This window comes from Impatiens glandulifera, chromosome 1, assembly GCF_907164915.1.
Source record: "Impatiens glandulifera chromosome 1, dImpGla2.1, whole genome shotgun sequence".
Classification (NCBI taxonomy): domain Eukaryota; kingdom Viridiplantae; phylum Streptophyta; class Magnoliopsida; order Ericales; family Balsaminaceae; genus Impatiens; species Impatiens glandulifera.
Window position 1 is genome coordinate 76,971,515 of NC_061862.1, and position 14,386 is coordinate 76,985,900.

Below are 14,386 nucleotides of genomic sequence, written 5' to 3' on the forward strand. Positions count from 1 at the left end.
AGGACTGAGCTTTAGGACCGATGTTTCTAACCTAAGACCGAGCACCCCTTTAACATAGGACCAATGTTTCTAACCCTATGACTGATCATTCTCTTAGCCTAAGACTGGTAAACCTAACCATAACCCTAGACCTAGGACCGATGACTAGGACCAGCGAACTTGACTCGGGACCGAGTAGACCGAGTTCGGGACCGAGCCCTTTAGTCCCTTGACCCATGCGTCAAAGCCCTAGTCCGGACCACCCCGGCCTTGACCGAGCCCGATCGAGACTAGATCGGCTAAACCGTACCCAAACCCTAGGAATCGGGTCCTAAGGCCTATTTGGTTCCACTTTTCAAAATTCAAAATTATTTTTGTAATTTTGAAACCCAAATCCATTTTCAAATATTTCTGAAAGGTTAGAAAATAATATTTTAATATTTTTGGGATACTTCATAAACCAATGTTTTGGCTAAGGTCCTGGTTGAAATTTATTTTTAAATTCTAACACTTTTTTTTATATTTTTAGGTTTTGTACTCAGATATATATCAACGCAGTCGCAGGTACGCCTTCTAAATATTTTTGTAGAATTATTTACGCAACTTAAGTCTATCCTTGTTTAGGACTCTCGGACTACTAATTGAAGAAAATAAATGTTTAAAGAAAGTTTTAATAGCTATAGTATTTTTGAAAATAAAAAAGATGTCGTCCTTTAACGGGCGCGAAAGCCCTTTCTCGAGCGTAACCGGAACATGAACCCCTTTCAGAAATGCTGGTATAAAATACGTTTATACACATATCATTTTATTGATTTTCATAAAATTACTTAACGACTCTGATTTTTATAAAATAATCTTTTAAATTAGTTATGTTTAATTAATTTTAACCGAGTTTTGGTAAATTGTTATTTACAAAGGATTAATTATTTTTACATAATTATTTTCTTACCGTTCTAGGTATTATCAAAATATTTTAAAAACTAAATGTTTCATTTTAAAAGATGTTTGACACGCAAATCAAAATTAAAACGCATCGAACCTTGAGTCACTCCGTGATGTGTTCCCTGTATTATCACGCGTCCACGGTGCATGCTAAGCTCCAGAACAAGGGGAAACGATTTACCGGGCTTACAAAAATAATTATAATATTACAAAATTTTATTTAAAAAAATATATATTAGTATATATTTGTTATAATTTATATAAAATAAAAACATAAAAAATATCAAGTATTCAAAAAAAAAATTAATTTTAAAAAAATTATTTAAAGAATTAATAAAAATATTAAATCATTATAGTTATAAGCTAGTCATGTGAATATATGTTTATTTATTTTGTTAAATGTGAACTGAAAACTTGAATAATTTTATAAGTTACCTAAAATAATATATTAAAAAAATTAATATTATAATAAATTTTATAAGAAATTATTGTTTGTTAATATTTAAATTCAATGTTATTAAATAACCTATAATTGCATTATTAATAATAGAGGAGTGATAGTGGAGGAAATTTGAGGGAGAGAATGATGTGTCATACATCACTGGTTGAAAAATGATAAAAGGTTGCGCTATCTCATTCTCTCTTCCCTATCATTTCTTTTAATAATATTATTGTATTTATATAATTATATTTTTTTTCTCCAAAAATATGAAGAATTATGTAAACTAAAATTAAATTTATTTACTTTATTAATAATTTATGATAATATTTTGTTATTTTTTATTTTAACTCTTATTTAAATAAATATTTAAATAAATATTTTTAGAAAATATAAAAAAAATATTTTATAATAATAATTTGGACTCATTAAATATTTTTATTATATATAAATTAAATATATAATATAAATATATATAATTCAAAAAATTTAGTAAAATATAAATAGAGAAATGATTGTGATAGAATTTGAGGAAAGGAATGATGTGATTAGCAAAATTTTCCTTTCTTCTACATTTTATTTTTTTTTTCAAACATGTAGTGACACATCATTCCCTCCTAATTCTCTCCCTCAAATTTCTTCCCCTATTACTCTGCATATAAATAAATAAATAAGAGAAAAAAATATTAAGCACTAAAGATAATAATGTTAATTATGATAAAATATTATATTATGAATGTATTATTTTAAAAAATGTTTATATTACATTACATATCATTTCAATTATTTTATTAATTAAATATTAAAATATTTATACTTTATTAAATTTTAATTACAAAAAATATTTTAATATTTTAACTTATATAATAATTATTTTTCTTTATAAATATTTTAAATCTTATATAATATAAAATTTAAAAATTAAACTTGGTTTAATATATATATATTTTAATTTATGATTAAAAATATAATTCCTTAATAAATTTTTTGTATAACAAATAGAGAGAGAAGAAATGTTTTACTCAAACCCTAGCTTTTATAATCATAATCTAGACCTAATTAATATCATCTATCTTCTATTAGTTTAGAAATTGAAGATAATATGCATATAGATAGGGTCAGCGGATCGAAGAAGTCGTCCTGGATCAGCGGGGGACCGAGCGATCGGAGACGGATTAGCGACTCGCTGGATAAACAATCGGAGAAGTCTTCTATGTCTACATCACAAAGAGGTCTTCGAAATGGAATCAGCAAGGATAATGAGAGACCGACAATGATTTCGACGCCTATATCTAGAAAGTTTCAGCAGCAGCAGCAGCAGCTTGATAGCCGTGATAATCGTTCTTCGTCTACTCTAACCACTATGAACAAATGTTCTGATGGTTAGTATAACTTTACTTTGCAAAAAATTACTGTGATTAATTGTAACTATTTGTGTATTTGATGAATCCCCATATTTAAATCTGTACTGTAGATGAATCTGAGACAGACAGTGAAGAAGAGTCTGATGTTAGTGGATCGGATGCAGATGAAACATCTTGGATACCATGGTTCTGTAATTTGCGGGGAAATGAGTTTTTCTGTGAAGTTGATGAGGACTATATTCAAGATGACTTTAATCTTTGTGGATTAAGCAGTCAAGTTCCATATTATGAGTATGCATTGGATCTCATTCTGGACATTGAATCCTCTAACAGTAAGTTTGGATGAAACGAATTATTGATTTTCTTCCGTGTTCTTCGATTGATTCATAACTCTTTTTTTACTTGTATTCAATTCAGAGAATAAGAAAGGTTTGTTGCCTTGAAGCATACAATTTGTTAAACTAAACTATTCATAATTATGTAAGGAAAACTAAATCAATGGAAGGGCTAACCCTTATGTTTCAGTTTTGGAGTACTGTAGTGGTTCCATTCTGACACTGATTTAAGAATTTGATTCCAGAGAAAGGGCTTTTGTTGTTTCGCAATGTAAAAGTTAATTTGACATTGGATCAGTATGTGAGAAGATTGTTTTATGATATGGATTTCTTACTTTCGAGTATCTAGCGTGGTTTTATTGATACCCTTGTAGCAAATTTGATGGTGGTTGATTTTTTATCATTGTTTTAACATGCGTAGGTGACACTTTCAATGAAGAACAGAATGAGTTGGTGGAATCAGCAGCAGAGATGCTATATGGTTTGATTCATGTTCGTTACATTTTGACAAGTAAGGGAATGGCAGCAATGGTAAGGTCCTAAATTCTTCATCTTTTTATTTTTATTTTTTGTGTGTCCTAACAAAATTTCACCATTTTTTGACATCCAGTTGGAGAAGTATAAGAACTTTGATTTCGGAAGATGCCCAAGAGTTTACTGTGCTGGACAGTCTTGCCTACCAGTTGGTCAATCAGACATTTCACGTTCAAGTACTGTCAAAATCTATTGTCCAAAGTGTGAAGATATTTACTATCCTCGGTCCAAGTATCAGGGCAGTATCCTTTATCACCTGTTTCTCATTGTTATACCTTAATAGCTTTATGAAAATTTAGTCTCTTCCATCATAAAGTTCCTTGTATAGCCTGTGTGGTAAAATCTTGAACTTAAGACATCAAGATCTCAAGTGTGGTTTTCACTAAAAACCACCTCCATTGAAGTGGGGGTCATGGTTTTTGGATGTTATTCAATCCTTTTTAATGAAAATTAAGATATGGTCTAAGAAAAGACATTTATGCGAAACTGAAATTTATTTGTTATCCACTTAGGTAGCTCAATTTGTAACAGTATTGAACTAAGAGGCGGAGGTCTCAAATTTGATCCCCACCCAAGTTAGCTCACTAAAAACATCTTATTTGACGTGAGGGAGTTATAATGATAGTATTCTACGCTACCCTCCTTCAGAGAAAAAAAAACTCTGGTCTAGAAAAGAAAAAATGTTGTTTTGTCGCATTATTAGAGGTTAGGTATCATGTTAAATTTTCACTAAGAATCACTCGATTGAACTGGGAAGTTACACTTGCCTCGAACAAATTGTTTTGTCACATTGTTAGAAGATTGAACTAAGTGGGGTTAAGGTATCATGTTCAGTTTGAAGTGGGGATTTGGCCTGGGAAAGAAAAACTTATACTTTGTCACATTTTCTTATATATAAATATTTTGCATGGATTTAGCTTTGTTTTGCTCACCTTTGTGGATTTTGTAAGTAATCCTTGACGTTTCAAAGATATTGATGGGGCTTACTTTGGAACGACATTTCCACACTTGTTTCTGATGACATACGGGCAGTTGAAGCCAGAGAAGACGATTCATAGCTATGTTCCTAGGATTTTTGGCTACAAAATCCATAAGCCATAAAGTAGAACACAACATATATGTCTGTTACGAAAGTCTTGCTTGCAATTTTTATTGTGCAAGTTGTGTTCAAACATTAGAAAATGTTGGTTCCATTGTTAGGAATCAAAGATTTTTTTACTATTTGATGAAACAAAAACCTTAGACTTGAAAACTTCACTGTATATGCACAATGAGATCTTTTTATGTAAGATTTTATTTCTTTGGATGATAATCATGTATTAGTCTTAAATTGATTTTCATGGGTTATGATGATTAATGATTGATATGATATTTGGGCTTTGTAGTAATCATTCATAGTGTTTTTCTTTAAAACAAGGTATTTTTTCTTGGTAGAGGTTCAATTAGGGTATGTTATTATGAATCGAATTTGAGATTATAACCGATATTATTTTAATTGCCATTACAACTTATGGGTTCGAGTTTAGATGCTTTGAATGAATAAGTTAAGGTACTTTTCATTTTTTTTTTACCCGAATTTGATCCTTAGATATAATTCCTTTTAATTCATAGTGGTTTAGTGAGAAATTGAATTAGTGTCAATTGAATTTGAGACTATTATTTTTAATTGACTTTGAATGGATAGGTGTATTTATTTAATTATAAATGGTGAGATTTTTTCAGTGTCCTTTTCTTAAATTTGGGCCTTGATCGGTTTAATTGTGGTTATCAAATTATTCTTCGTTCAATTTATTAATCAAAATATTAAAATAATTTTTAAAATTATCACCGATCATTTAAATAATTCAGTTATTTAAACTACTCGAATCTGAAAAAGGTGTTGAATTATTGGAGTTGATCTTTTTGCTATTCTAAGGGTTGGAGCAAAGCAAGAAGATCAATTTAAAACGGAAAGGATCAATTGGCCGGCAGCATGTCATTATCATTAATCCTCTAGTGGAATAAAATTAATGGAAAGTAATTATCACAAAAGAATAAAATTAATATATTTACCCTTTTCAAGCTCTAACCATTAATATTAATAAAGTTGTAAAAAAGACTTTAATTTTAATTTTTTTGTACCAATTCCATCTGATGAGCATACTAATGGATTGATTTGAGATATGTGGTAGGTTCTTTAAATAATAAATTATTATAATTGTCTAAACAAAAGATATCTGGTAGGTTCTTTAAATAATAAATAAATTTATAATTGTCTAAACAAATATGAGTTCTCGGGGTTTAGATATTTTTGTTTTTTTAATCAGACATGAAAGGATCTAATTGTGTCCAGCTTTTGAATTTTAATTTTATTATTTGTAAATAGGGTGAGTCATCGGGTGTGATTAATCATTCGAATTAAACATATAATTTGGAAACACACTTAACAATTTAACTAAACGAACATCTTTTAAATTATTGTTATTACTATATTAGCATCTTAAAAAAATCATTGATGTAAATTACAATTTTTAACGTTATAATAAATTCAAAACTAACTATCATTATATATTTCAAAATTTATATACTAGTAACTAATACATTACAAGAATAATCAACAAAGGTAGCTCGTTAATAAAATCGACTTAAGAAATCAGAAGTTCACACGACAATGACGGTTAGTTCTCTTTATTTCAAACCAAAAAAAACTAACTAATACATAACAATAACAAAATTTAATTTATTATTAAAAAGTAACTACAAAAATAACCATTTAAACCAAATTATAACAATATTTTATGAATATAAATATGAATAATAACAAATTATCTATTAAATATATATATATAAATATAATGATGCTTAATTTTCAAAGTGTCTGGATTTCCGGGTCAAGATCTGTGATTAATTTGGATATATATGTGATTGTAAATGGATATTTGGGTCGAATTGTGGGTTAATCTGTCCATAAACTTAAAACGGTTAAAAATAAAATAAAAAATATTATAGGTATATTCCAAACTTAACTTAACAAAAACAAGTACAATTTTTAACTAATTAAACTAATAAGATTTCTTATTTTTAATTTAACATTAAATTTAATAAATGCGGGATATTTTAACAAAGTATATATATATATAAAATATGATGCTTAATTTTTAAAGTGTCTGGATTGTGAATTGACCCGTCCATAAACTTAAAACGGTTAAAAATAAAATAAAAAATACACCGTAATTTTTTTCACGATTTTTTATATTATTACTTGTAAAATGTACAGACTACATGTTAATTTATTTTAAAAACATTTGTTTGAAGATATATTAATTGTTTATAAAAAAACAAATATTAAATTATTATTATTAAATGTTTATCAAGATTTAAACTAATAACTTATAATTTAAAATTATTTTTAAAGTAAAATATTATCAATATTATCATGAACTCACATTCATGATAACTTACTTAGTTACTTAAAATAAAATTTCATAACAAATAAGTTCTATTATTAAATTATATTATTTTTTCATTAAAATATTTTAACCGAATTTGAAATATTGGTTTCAATAAGTCCTATTATAAGATAAACTTTTTAATAATATTAAAAAGGGAAAATTTGATGAAATGGCCCTCATAAGAGGCCTAATTCTAAAAAAGGCCCACGTTTGATAAAGTTGGCAAAAAGGGCCTTTTTGCACTGTAAAAAGTCTGTAATACCCTCGCGCGCCTGTTTTACCGCTCAATTACGAGAAATGTATTTCTCGCATTTGGTATTTCTCGCATTTGGTATTTCTCGCATTTGGCTCAATTACGAGAAATGTATTTCTCGCATTTGGTATTTCTCGCATTTGGCTCAATTACGAGAAATGCATTTCCCGCATTTGGTATTTCTCCTATTTGGTATTTCTCGCATTTGGTATTTCTCGCATTTTCTATTTCTCGCATTTGATATATCTGAGTATATATTGAGATTCAGACATTTGTAAAATATATGAAAATGACTAGGTTTCGAATCGATCTACAATAAACTACGAAAGAACAATCTCCAATGGAGGACGTTATCGCGATGCATTCATCTCTAGATATTAGATTAACACACATACATGACGACGACTCAAGACAAGAACGCCTTATCATCGGAGGCTCCACTTGCCCCGTCACCGTCGAACGCAATGTTCGCTCCGACCTCGACACCACACTTCCAAAGTCTTATATGTATTCTCTAGCTAGATCTTGTTCTTTCAAATTATTAGATCTTTGAGATTGGGTTTTTTTCATCAAATATGAAGACTTGGCTAGAGGGTCGACTGCTCCTGATATGGACCATCCACAAGAAACAATAGGGCACCCTCAATATGGCATGAGTGTCCTCCAGCAACATTCTTCCTTCTTTGATCAAGATGACAATGGAATAGTCATCTTTCGGTGCCAGGGCTTGCGTTTCTAACAATGACAGTAGACTCAATTACGAGAAATGTATTTCTCGCATTTGGTATTTCTCGCATTTAGTATTTCTCTCATTTGGTAAATATTATCCGGCCACGAACCCTAAATTTAGGGTTCTCATATAAATACTCTAAAACCCTAATTTCACACTGTCCTTGTATTTTAAAGCTGCCAAAATGTCGAACCGAGGTTAGTGTTTTCATCTTCTATACAATTCTCTGTTAACTACATGCTTGATACTTGATAGTGATTCAATATTGAAAAAAAAAGCGTTTCAGGTCGCGGAGGATTGGCGGGAAACAAGTTCTGCATATCACTGGGTCTTCCTGTGGCGACTATGATCAATTGTGCCGACAATACCGGCACGAAGAATCTCTACATCATACCAGTGAAGGGGATCAGGGGTCGTTTGAATCGATTGTCGTATACTTGTGTGGGAGATATGGTTATTGCGACGGTGAAGAAAGGGAAACCTGATTTGAAAAAGAAGTTCATGTTTGCTGTCATTGTTAGACAACGCAAGCCCTGGCGCCGAAAGGATGGAGTGTTCATGTATTTTGAAGGTGATTTAGTATATTTTGATTTTGTTTTGTGTTATAACTTGTTACTTGTTTAACCATTTCTTTGTTATTCTTTACTAGAACAGTTAGACAAGAACCCACTCTTTTCACGATCTGATTGATACAATCCCTTATTTGTTATGCTGAGGATTTAGAAATAGTTTTTCTTTAGTATTGGTTTTCAAGGGTATTTGGGTATTGTATATACCCACTGAGATATTAAAGAAATAGTATTAGGGATAATGAATAGAGTTTATGGTATGATGAATGATGTATTTAGAAACACTATACTCACTTATTTACGTTCTAAGTCTTACCTACTTCTCGATCTTTTTTATATATGAAATTTGTTGATTGTAATATGTAAATATATTGGTTGATAAATATGTTGTTACTATGCAGATAATGTTGGTGTGATAGTGAATCCTAAGAGAGAAATGAAAGGTAAAAAATGACTCAAAATGTGTTAAATTACTATATCATCTTTAAGCCTCATTCATTCACTCACAATTATTTGTTTAATGGTAAAAAAACCAGGTTCTGCCATTACTGGTTCAATTGGAAAGGAATGTGCTGATTTATGACCCAGAATTGCAAGTGTTGCCAATGCTATTGTCTAATAAAGTCGGGGGACTCTTTTGCTTTTAAAAACTTGTCAATTTTGTTTTTTGATTCACAACTGAGATTAGAATCATATACCCTTTCAATTCTTGTGATACGCATAACATATTTATGAATGTTGATGTATGTGAGTGTTTTCAATTTTGGGTCATACCAAACATGCTATTCAAATATGTAAAATATATAGTCAAGAAAATGGGGAATAAATAAAGTAGATGGTTAAAGGGTTTATATCTAATACCAACATATATAATGTCAACAATTCTTACAGGACAAAGCAAAAGCCGCAAGGAGTTTTGTGTTCTTATCAAGGCCCATAGTTAGCCTCTTACTTTTCTCCATAGTTAGCCTCTTATTGACATGATTCCAGTTGTTGAAGCATGAGTCTGTCGGATTGACATGAAATAAAGAAAAATATGTATCTTTTATAGAGGATATTTTAGCTATCACTTTAAGAGATTGTGCATGTTTTATGATGAAAAATGCTTATAAATGTGTACTCGTAAAATGAAACCAGACAACGATTTGTCAATTATCATCTGATTTTGGTTTTCATATTCATAAAATTATTTCAAAACAGATATTTTTCAGCCTGCGGTCTTAATAACATAATGGGTTTAGAAAAAAAAATAATAAACATTTGGATAGAAACTAACTGTAAAACTCCACAAATAAACTGTAATTTTCACTTAACAATCTGACTGTAAAAACTCCATAAATAAACTGTAATTGGCATAGTGTTTGCTTAAAGATGATGCAAAAGAGAGACATAAAGACAGTAATAGTTTACAAACTTAAACAGATTCAGGTTCAACCCAACAAACATATTTCACTGTTCTTCGTCACTATCATTCCCGAAAACTGAAGCTATTGGAATCTTTGCCTTCTTCTTTGTCGAGCTACTGTTTGAAATCTAGCCAACATAAGAAACTTCCTAATTAGGAAACAACAATGACAAGAGTCCCAACAGAAGTAACAATGAAAAACAATTGCCTCCCTTTTTGGCTTAGCTTGTTTTGCAGAATTTTGGACCTTGGCAGTAGAAGCAAGCAACCTGGTAATAAAAACTGCACGAAATTCTCAAGACCTTCCAAACTTGATGATACCAATTCCCCTCAAAAGACACACATATAAAAGAAATATGTGCTGTCTTCTGCTAATAAATGTTGGTTTTGTAAAAAAAAAAACAAGCATCAATCTCCAATTATCCGGGTATGCACACATACAAACTACAAAAAGCATACCTCTCGTTTCTTAGCAATCTCCTCTGTCTCCTCTAACTCCACATCAAGTTTCTTTCTTTGGATATTTTCTTCAACAGTATAAAAATCATCCTCTTCCTGTTTTCCAACTCCCAATTTTGCATCCCGCATACCAGACCTTATTGGCTAAATTATTCCTTAATATAAACCGAAAAAATAATTTACTACCCAATTATTTGATAGAGAAAACATAACAGATGCACAAACAATGAAGTTCCTGAAGAAATGTTCAATTTTAGTGTCTATGTTGAGAGCCAGTTTACCCATAAAACTTTGCTATAACATATTATAATCAATCTACTTCAATAGGAGAACTGATGTTTATTTACCTTGTTCATCCTTCCCAAGACCTTTTTCCTTTCCAACCCATCTTTTGGAGAAGCCTAAATCCAATATTAGAAGATGACAATTGTGTATTCAATGAAGCTTGTTCTACATTATCAAGATCAACATTTTCAGTAGGCTTGTGATTAATTGGCAGATAAAACACAAGAGTATGAATATCTGAAGTATATGTAAGACAATCAAATTTACTTTTGTAGAAATCCAACAACCAACAACCAACAACCTAAGAAACATCTCGATACTTACATCCACCTTTTCCGACAGTGTATCTCCCGGATTCGTTCCTTGTCTGTTGTTATAACATCTTTGGTGATTCATTTTATCCTATATACATAAGACGAAAACCCTTAGAACTAAAGAAGAAACGAAAAAAACTCAATTAATCATAGAGAGAAAAGATCCAACTTTAGGGATTCGAATTTCTAATCTCATATAATACCAACCATTTCTTTCAAACCCAGTTGACCTATCTAGCCAAGTCTGCATATTTGATGAAAGACCCAATCTCAAAGATTTAATAATTTGAAAGAACAAGATCTAGCTACAGAATACATACAAGCCTTTGGAAGTGTGGTGTCGAGGTCGGAGCGAACATTGCGTTCGACGGTGACGGGGGCAAGTGGAGCCTCCGATGATAAGGCGTTCTTGTCTTGAGTCGTCGTCATGTATGTGTGTTAATCTAATATCCAGAGATGAATGTATCGCGATCGCGTCTTCTATTGGAGATTGTTCTTTCGTAGTTTATTGTAGATCGATTCGAAACCCTAGCGAGAAATGTCCGAATCTCAATATATATACTCAGATATACCAAATGCGAGAAATACTAAAGGCGAGAAATACCAAAGGCGAGAAATACCAAAGGCGAGAAATACCAAATGCGAGAAATACATTTCTCGTGATTGAGCACCAAATGCGAGAAATACCAAATACGAGAAATACATTTCTCGTAATTGAGCGATAAAACAGGCGCACAAGGGGTATTACAGACTTTTCACATGGTAAAAAGGCCATTTTTGCCAACTTTATCAACCATGGGCCTTTTTTGGAATTAGACCTCTTATGAGGGCCATTTCATCAAATTTCCCTATTAAAAAAATAACAAAAAAAAAGTACAACTTCTAGAATATACTTGAAAAATATATATTGAAATGGGTGGTCCCCACATTTTTCTGCCACGTGGAAAGTTATGTTTGATCTGCCCCATTCCTCTTAGACTACCCACAGCAGGGTGTTAAATTTTTTCATTTAACACCCTGCCACGTCAGCTTAACACTTCTTTTAACACCCACTTTTTAACATGTCATACAGCAGCGTGTTATTCAAAGTATCAAAATTACTTTTTCACTTTCTCTCACTTCCACATCATTTAAACATATACATAATTTCATTTTTTTTAACCACAAACAATATTATTCATCACTTGATAAATCAAACATACAAATATTATTTAAAACGAAGAAGAAAACAAACACTCTAAACAAGGATGAAAGAGTTTGAAGATTTTAAAAGAAATGTGATACAAACAAGGATGATAATATGGTAGAAAATTTCTGAAATTTTTTGGTGTCCAAATGACACAAACCAAGTCTCTATTTATAGATCGTGAAAAATAAAAAATATTGATATAATTTTTTTATTTTTTTTATTGATCAATCATTATTAAAATGTATTTTTAAAATAAGAAAAGTAAAATCAAAAGCCTGCCACATGGCAGGATCTCATTGGCCAAACAAAATTTGACACCCGTGTCAAATTTTGACACCCAAAATTTGACACCCAAAATTGCTCCCCTGCTGCCTCCCACCCTCCTCTTTTGACACCCAAATAACCCTTCAAATACTCCCCTGCTGCGGCTGGTCTTATCTTTTTTGGGCCAGTTTTGGAGCCAAAGATAAACAGTGGCTAATTATTATATACTCCTTTTTCTTCTTCATAATTACATATATGCCATCATACCAAAATCAAGTTATTAATATATATAACCTATGATATATAATATATATTTTTCAAACCAAAGTTTATTTTAAAATAAATTTAACTCTAACCAACTCAATTAAGAAGTTTGTAAATAATTTTGAAAGCTAATAACTCAAATTCAATATTTTCTAAATTATTTGTGGTTATTTTAGTTTTTATTATTAAACAATTAAAACTTATTATACTTTGTTATATAATATTTATTCTTTTTATAATATGATAGTAATTTCCCTTAAAAATAATAATAATATGAGTAAGCAAATAAAAACTGCATTGTATTTTCAAATATGTAAATGTTTGTAAGTTACAAATGGATTTAAAATACTGTTTTAAACTAATTGAAAATATTTGATTATTTCATTAATGTACTTTTTTATATCCGAACTATAATTCATAAATAATTCTTCTTTAAAAAAAAACTCTACACAAATAAATAATGTTATATTTTCGTTCATAATTTATAAATATACAAAATATATATATATATATATATTAAATAAAATAAAGAAATATATTATAATTTTGATATTATGTTTATGAAGAAGCATCAAATACCAATATTATATAAAATAAAATGATTTTGTTTAGTCAATTTATAGTTATTTTCTTATATTATGAATGAATATTTTTCTTATGAGTAAAGGAACATATTAATTTTCTATCTCTCTCAATATTATAATCAATTATATTTTTAATTATTTGATGGCCAAATTGTCAAATATATCCCTATTTGTTTAATGGGCTGAACTGAGATTTCGGATATTTTTTAAATCTTAAAAATTTGGGCTCTTATAAGAAACAAGATTTTGTGTAAACGATTTGAAATATGTTAACTTATTATTTACGTGATATTTATAAATAAATAAATAAAATATCCATACCATAAATTATTTACCCAATTCAGCGAAGGAATGATTTTCCTTACCGAATTTTAAAAAATGGTAGTCAAAACATTAAATTTGTTGAAATTCAATAGTTAAATTAATAATATGAATTTTTATTTATTTTTATTTATAAATGTTAATTAAATAATAAATTGATGAGGTTTGAAACCATTAATACAAAATATTATTTTATATATATATATATTTTTTTTTATAATTTTAATATTAAAGAATTCAAATTGTGAGGTTTAAAAAAAGAGATTGTAGCTTCAATTTGACAATTCAACTCTTATTTTATATATTTAAAATCACTAATATATTTCAAATAAAATAATTACATTGTAATTGTCATGAAAGTCAAAATCCACAGAGGAGTGTGTAACAATTTATTTATTTGCCGAATCAACTAACCTCAAAAATAGATAACACTTAAGCGCGTGACCTATACTCACCCGTCATTATAATTGTTATGCTCCACTTAATATTTGAGACAAGCAAATGACTAGTAACATAATCAACCAAGTAACATTCTTTTCAAAAACACTTAAGTTACAACTTCTAAAAAAATATAAATGAATGTGTCAAAACAAGTCAATCATGCAAAAACACTCTCAATGTTTGAGATGAGGTCCTCTGTTTAGGGAATCCTCCATATTCCCTCTTATAAGGAAAAGCAAAATGACAATACTTTAAAAAATTAAAATACAATTACAAAAATTATT

General features: G+C 29.5%; 3 protein-coding genes across 3 annotated transcripts; 2 read left to right on the forward strand and 1 right to left on the reverse strand.

Moving 5' to 3' along the window:
• The first annotated feature begins 2,435 nt into the window (after nt 1-2,435).
• Nucleotides 2,436-4,899, forward strand: LOC124921680 (casein kinase II subunit beta-3-like). Its single transcript, XM_047462369.1, has 5 exons — nt 2,436-2,742; nt 2,835-3,056; nt 3,481-3,590; nt 3,670-3,835; nt 4,564-4,899. Exons 1-5 carry the CDS (start codon nt 2,463-2,465, stop codon nt 4,692-4,694), a joined length of 909 nt encoding a protein of 302 aa, XP_047318325.1. The 5' UTR covers nt 2,436-2,462; the 3' UTR covers nt 4,695-4,899.
• A 3,292-nt stretch (nt 4,900-8,191) lies between these two features.
• On the forward strand, nt 8,192-9,159 carry LOC124933039 (60S ribosomal protein L23-like). Its single transcript, XM_047473766.1, has 4 exons — nt 8,192-8,204; nt 8,294-8,578; nt 8,978-9,019; nt 9,113-9,159. The coding sequence occupies exons 1-4, from the start codon at nt 8,192-8,194 to the stop codon at nt 9,157-9,159; spliced, it is 387 nt and encodes a 128-aa protein (XP_047329722.1).
• An 866-nt stretch (nt 9,160-10,025) lies between these two features.
• LOC124933047 lies at nt 10,026-11,468 on the reverse strand. The gene is made up of 6 exons (XM_047473778.1): nt 11,360-11,468; nt 10,895-10,962; nt 10,788-10,841; nt 10,627-10,734; nt 10,441-10,536; nt 10,026-10,109 (listed from the first exon to the last, which is right to left on the reverse strand). The coding sequence occupies exons 1-6, from the start codon at nt 11,466-11,468 to the stop codon at nt 10,026-10,028; spliced, it is 519 nt and encodes a 172-aa protein (XP_047329734.1).
• Nucleotides 11,469-14,386: the final 2,918 nt, after the last annotated feature.